Source organism: Mus caroli, chromosome 4 (assembly GCF_900094665.2).
Source record: "Mus caroli chromosome 4, CAROLI_EIJ_v1.1, whole genome shotgun sequence".
Lineage (NCBI taxonomy): Eukaryota > Metazoa > Chordata > Mammalia > Rodentia > Muridae > Mus > Mus caroli.
The window spans coordinates 69,386,832-69,393,112 of record NC_034573.1 but is presented as its reverse complement, the minus strand read 5'-3'; the positions used below and the strand labels follow the sequence as shown (position 1 = coordinate 69,393,112).

The following is a 6,281-nucleotide window of genomic DNA, read 5'->3' as shown; positions in this document are numbered from 1 at the left end:
GATCTGTTGTTATGTCTCCTTTTTCATTTCTGATTTTGTTAATTAGGATGCTTTCCCTGTGCCCTCTAGTGAGTCTGGCTAAGGGTTTATCCTATGTGAGTTTTATTTGTATGTTTCTGTTAATGAGTGTCACAAGGTGTGAGAGGCAGAGTTTGTCTCTTCTCATGTCTTAAAACACAGAGCAGCTTCTGCCTTGCCTCCTTTTTTCTACCCCAAAAGGCTAAAGGCAAACACCATCATTCTTTTTGTTTTAAATAGCTCCCTAAAAACTCATTTCCCATCTTTGTATTGCAATATCAATTTCATTGTACTGATGCGATACAGCATTTCCTTTGGTGTTTATGGAGTGAACCTCTGGTATATGTATTTTTGCACACTTCTGATTACTTCCTTGATGTACTAGCCAAGGGCATAGCCTATTTAAGTGTAAATGTGTCTTTTCATGTTAGCGTTCATTTTTAGAGAGTGAAATCCTGTCACCGACCCAAGCGAGAGGGAACATTTGCAGACTTATTTGGGAAAATTGGGTCTTAATACACTTTAGCTGAGTGCATGGAAGAGGGAGAGCGCCCTTCCCTGAGCAAGCTTCTGTGGGTTTCTGACGCTGTGATGGCTCAGAGTCGTTATGTAGCAGTTGGCTCTGATATGCTTGCCCAGACACAAATTGAATCCGACAGGACTGATGTCTCCTGGACTTTGCTGCCATCTGAAATGCTGGCGTGAGAAAGAGGCAGTGGCAGGGGGAGGAGAGAGGGCGAGGAGAGCTGATTCCTGTAGCTCTTTTCCTCTGAAGCTTTGCGATTTCCAACAGCTGATAGCCGCGAACTGCTTCATAAGCTGTTTTCCAGATGAGATTGATAACCAATCACTGTTCTGGAACAGCTGGCTAGCTTTCAGATTCAAGATGTGTTTCAGTGTTCAGCTTCACTTCTTCATGCCACAAATCTGTCTCAAAACAAACAAACAAACCAAAGAAGGGCCTAGAGAGTAGAATGGTAATTAGGGAGTGACTCTGCTCTTCCCTTTTGCTGTATCTTTCCTGCATCCAAACAAACTATTCTCGCATATTAACGAAAACCCAGTTTTCTTAATAAAGAGGCTATTTTAATTTTCAAATTCAGTGTGGGAAAACACAAAGTGTATATAATAGCTGCATTATTATTCCTTTGAGATCCACTTATTTTGAGGTGTAAGGCTGTTTATGGGTATCTCTGCTGTACCCTGTCAAGAGTGTCATGTGTTTCAGACATTGAGGGATGTGAAAATAAAAGGTGTCCAGCTTCATTTTGCAAATGAATCTTGATGGTCTTAAGTTCTCATCACTGAGACAGGGGAGGCTACATTTTCAGGCACAGCCTCTCCACTATTTATTTTTACTTGGGCTACTCTTTGTAGGAAGCTATGCTGTGTTTACCAAAGGTTCTGTAAGCATAATTACACATCACTTTGAGATTCACACTCCAAATTATTTCTTAGAGCCTGTCTGTGATCATCTCATTCCCTCCCATTACTCTTCCACTGCTGTGGCCACCAACTCATTATTTAGGGTGAAAGGGCTTTAAGGGAATTTTATTTATTATGGTGTGTGTGTGTGTACATGTGCATGCTCATATGCATGTATAACATGTATGACTTTTTTCATACATGACATGATATGTGTACAGCTCAGAGGACAACTTCTAAATGTTGCTTTCCTCTTTCTTCTGTGGGTTTTGGAGATTAAACTAAGGTCATCAGTTCTGTGAAGCAGCACTTTTTATTCCATCTTGCCAGACAAACCATCACCTTTGAATTTTTTATTATGTCTCGCCTGGAACTTAGTGGCATTCTGCATTGTTCCTGATGCAGCGAATGTCAGTGAATTTTCCCAAAGCCTAGTTTTTCTATTTCTCTTCAGCTCTTAAATGGTATAGAGCTTGTTTTGAGCTGGCTGGGTAAAGATCACTAGACATAGACTGATAGCCAAGAGTCTCTTTGTGCTCCCTTTTGTATCATCTTCTGTACTCCTAACAGTTACCTCATTCCAACCCTGTGGCCCTCACAAACCGTGTGGATCCCAAACCAGAACTGCATCCACACTTCCCAGACATGAGGAACACAAAGGTCTAGAGAATACGAGAGAGCTTCAGAAGTGTAACCTGTTGCGGTGCCTAGTTTTCTGTTTTAACAAGCCATCCCTACTTCAGCATACCAGCATCTTACTTTTTTCAAAGCTCTCCATGGAGTTCAGGGGAATACCTGTTTCTCATCTTGTTAAAATCCTGCTCATGTATGCTCAAGGCTTCCCTACACCACCACATGGTAGTAGACAACCATCTGTAACTCCAGTCTCGGGGAATTGGACTTGTGCTTTTGGTCTCTATGGGGACCAGGCATAAATATGGTTAGCAGTCATGGTATATACATGGGTGGCACAAACACACACACACACACACACACACACACACACACACACACAGGCAAAACATCCATATAAGCCTTCCTTTATTGTGTCATTAATAGATGGACAGACTTCTATTAGGCATTTCTTAAGGCTCTGATGTGCCTTTTTCCATGATGCGCTTATGCAGATTTTTGTATGAAGTGCCTGTGCCCCGCCCCTTACAATGTAGTGGCCACATGATGGCAAAGAAATTAGTTCCTGATGATTGGTTGTAGGTGGCCTGGCAGCAAGGATGCTAGAAACCCTCCATTTTACAATCCAAGTTATTTCCCAATACAAAGACATGATGTCTCCAGTGTTTATTGTGTTTTTACAATAGAGCATGTCTTTCTAGGTTGTGGTAGGACATGGGAAAAAAGTGAGAAATCTAAATGTCTCTGTGTTTTCTCCTTTTCTTGTCTCCTCCCTTCACAGGCTCTAAAAGGGTTCCAGCTGAAGTTTCTGAGCAGAGCAGTCGCTGTGGCTCCCTAGGCTGAGTTTCCAAGCTGCTGGTTCATGCTGTTGACAAACTGCAGGATGGTGCCCGTGGCCAGGCCGCTGTCGCTGCTCCTCACCTTCTTCCTCTGTGCCTGTGCTGAGAGTAAGCCATCCTGCCCTTCTCTAGGGAGTTGTGGCAATAATGAGTGGTTTTGTTTGCAGTTGGCACCAGGCTCAGGGCTCTGAATATATTTCCTTGGGAAGTATATCCTGAAACACTGTGGGATCCTCCTAGGCTTCTTGCCAGCCTTTGAAAGAGATTATTGATGTGTCTCTTCCACTACCTCGTCTTCTGTGTAACGCCTCTTTGCTTGTGTGTCTAACTGCTCCTCCTGCTTATTGCTGTTTTTATACATTTTTTCATACTTCCTACCAGCCTTGTGACAAAGATAAAACAAGACCAACAATATCACTTAAACTGTAGCTGACCAATTGGTAGTGTTAATATGTAAACACTGTGGAGACCCAATAGAGATTTCTCTAGTTGTATGGATATTTCTATGTTTAGAGAAATGCACAATGTCACATTGAGCCCAATTAAACTTGCAAGGCCCTTGTAGCTGTCACAGCAGCTGTTCTTATGTACTGTTTCCGACAGCTGTCGTGGAGTGCAATATTCAAACAAATCAAGCAGAACTGACAACTTTGTGGCTGGGTGGAGGGTCTGGAAGTGGGAAAAGAATTCTATGCAAGGCAGACACTAAAGCTGCAGTGTCTGGACTCGATTTATGAAACTGGGGTTGTGGTTGAATAGCTTACCACCTAATGAGATGATCATATCTTCTTTGTAACTAGTGATCACTAGTTCTACACTGATTACATCTGTTTCTTTCCTTGTGTATTCTATGGCATTCACGAGACAATAGTGCCTGTCCCTGGCTTGTACTGCCATGTCTATTTCTTCAGGAGTGTTGTAGTTCATATGTGATTTGGTCCTTCTCTTGGGGAGTCCCCTGGTGTGATTAACATGTATAACATCTGCAGTCATTAGCTTTTCCTTCCACTGGCTATCCAGGGAGATTAAATTTGATTCATGTTAAGGATATCTCAAAGACAAAGATCCTATGTCATCTTAGCACTTTCTTATTAATTGTGTCTTGACAAGAATTCCCTCACTAGCAGCCAAGTGCTTCATTTAAATGGAGATCTATTTTCTAAAGGAATCTTTCAAGGAGAAAAAAAAATGATGTTATTAATTGAATGCATGTGGAGTATGCATGTTCTAAGCACAACATTCTGTGGTTAATTTATATATATATATATATATATATATATATATATATTCGGCTAATTAGCACTTGGAAGTATTGGTTTAAGGTTAAGCCAAGGAATTTCTAATACCATGCCAGGAAATAATTAATTGGGGGAAAGATCCAAATGTAAGGCATTGTTATTGTAAAGGCATTTATGTCAAAACTTATTTCAAAAATACAAATTTACTTTATTGGAAAGCAATTGAATGTATAACTTTGTGAATTCTGTTTTGGCCAAAGTCCAGAAGTAACTGTTTGCATCATTGTTCATTTTTGGCAAAAGCGTATTAAGACCCTAGGAACCCACTTAAATGTAAAATCAGAACTGTGTGTTTTTATGAACCTTACTAGTTACATATCTGAGAAAATCATCCTTGCAGACAGAAAAATCCTCTTCTTTGGAGAAGCTAAGGTTTTGCTATTGCTGTGGTAGAAAAGGGCAGACAGATGTCAAGAATTGAGGGACAGGCATTGCTGAGATTACATTTCTCTGCCACCGATGGCATTTCTCTCCTACCTCTCCTGTCTACATCCTACTTTTTCTCCTTTCTATGCTCTATCACAGATCTTATATGACTGTCTCACTTTGCCTCCTATTGCTGTGATAGAACACTCACCCAACACCACTTGGAGAAGAAAGGATTTATCTTATCTCACAAGGTGTAGTCCAACATGGAGGAAAGTAAGGGCAGAATAGCAAGGCAAGAACCTGGAGGCAGGAACTGAAGAAGAAACTGTTGTGGAGTTTTGCACACAAGCTCGATGTCCATGGGTTACTGGCTTGCTTTTTTATTCAGCCCAGGATCACCTTCCCAGAGGTGCCACCACTCACAGTAGGCTAGACATTCTCACATCAATCATCAACCAAGAAAATGCTTAGCAGGCTTTTCTGCATGCCATTCTGATGGAGGCATATTCTCAATTGAGGTTCCATATTGCCAGTGGATGCTAACTTGTATCATGTTAACAAAACAAACAAAATTTTAAAAATCTAGATTATATACAGATTATATCTCATTATATTATGTCATTCATTTTTCTAAAAACACTTGAAAAATATGAAACCATGTAACAGTCAAGGAATAGCTGGTTTCATCATCTTGTAAAAATACTATTATTGTCAGGCTCTTATTATGTAGGCTGTGGGTTTGTCTCCTTATGTCTTCATTAGAACATAATGACATACTCTTTCTCCTTTTCCATGTTTCATGTTGATCTCAGTTATTGAGTTATGATTCAAAATTTAATAGTGACTTGCCGTAGATATTTGAGAAATCTGAAAATCTTGTTTTTGCTTTTGTATAAAAACATAATTTGTGATTGGGGAATGAGAAGACTGCCCTGTAGATTACTATGCTAATTTACTGCCAGTTTAATCCCTTTGAAATAAATATCTTGAAAGAGCCTGCATTCTGTCTTGTAACTGATGGTGGAAAAGGCCATAGCTAAGTGTTGTTACATTAAGGCGAACTCTTAGAGTCTTAGTTCAAATATATGTCAAGAAATTGTGATAATATTCCCTTAGGAAATTATAGTCTTTGCTGTTGCTGGTTTAAAGAGTCCTACTGGACCACACAATTTCTCTAAAAGGCTATTTTTTTGTGGTTGTTTTTACTCTTAGTCTTGAATGCTCTGTGTGATTCTGCTAGTTATTTTATTTTTACTTTATTTATGAGAGAACTGTGGTCCAAGAGTCAAGTTAAAGAATGGTTAGGAAATTGGCGTAACCAAAAGATTCCAAGAGCTGGGTTTTGGTATATATATGATATTTTTCAAAAGGGAGGCTGTACAGGGAAGAAAGAAAGAAAGAAAGAAAGAAAGAAAGAAAGAAAGAAAGAAAGAAAGAAAGAAAGAAAGAAAGAAAGAAAGGAAGGAAGAAAGAGAGGGAGAGAGAGAGAGAGAAAGAGAGAAATAGGATGGAAGGAGGAAGGAAGGAAGGAAGGAAGGAAGGAAGGAAGGAAGGAAGGAAGGAAAATAAGTAAGATAAGCATCTTACTGATGCTGGGTCAGAAGGTTTACTCCTTAGATCCAGGTTCACACTCTCTCTCTCTCTCTCTCTCTCTCTCTCTCTCTCTCTCTCTCTCTCTCTCTCACACACACACACACAC

At 40.0% G+C, this 6,281-nt stretch overlaps 1 protein-coding gene across 43 annotated transcripts in view; it reads left to right on the top strand.

Annotated features, from left to right (window-relative positions):
* Ptprd (protein tyrosine phosphatase receptor type D) overlaps positions 1-6,281 on the top strand; it is a 2,211,569-nt gene that overhangs the window by 1,822,687 nt on the left and 382,601 nt on the right. For all 43 annotated transcript variants that reach the window (XM_029475790.1, XM_029475789.1, XM_029475786.1 and 40 more), the window contains one exon: positions 2,858-3,023. In XM_029475790.1, coding sequence (XP_029331650.1) covers positions 2,939-3,023 — 85 coding nt within the window. In that variant the 5' untranslated portion in view covers positions 2,858-2,938. The remainder of the gene's footprint in view (positions 1-2,857; positions 3,024-6,281) is intronic.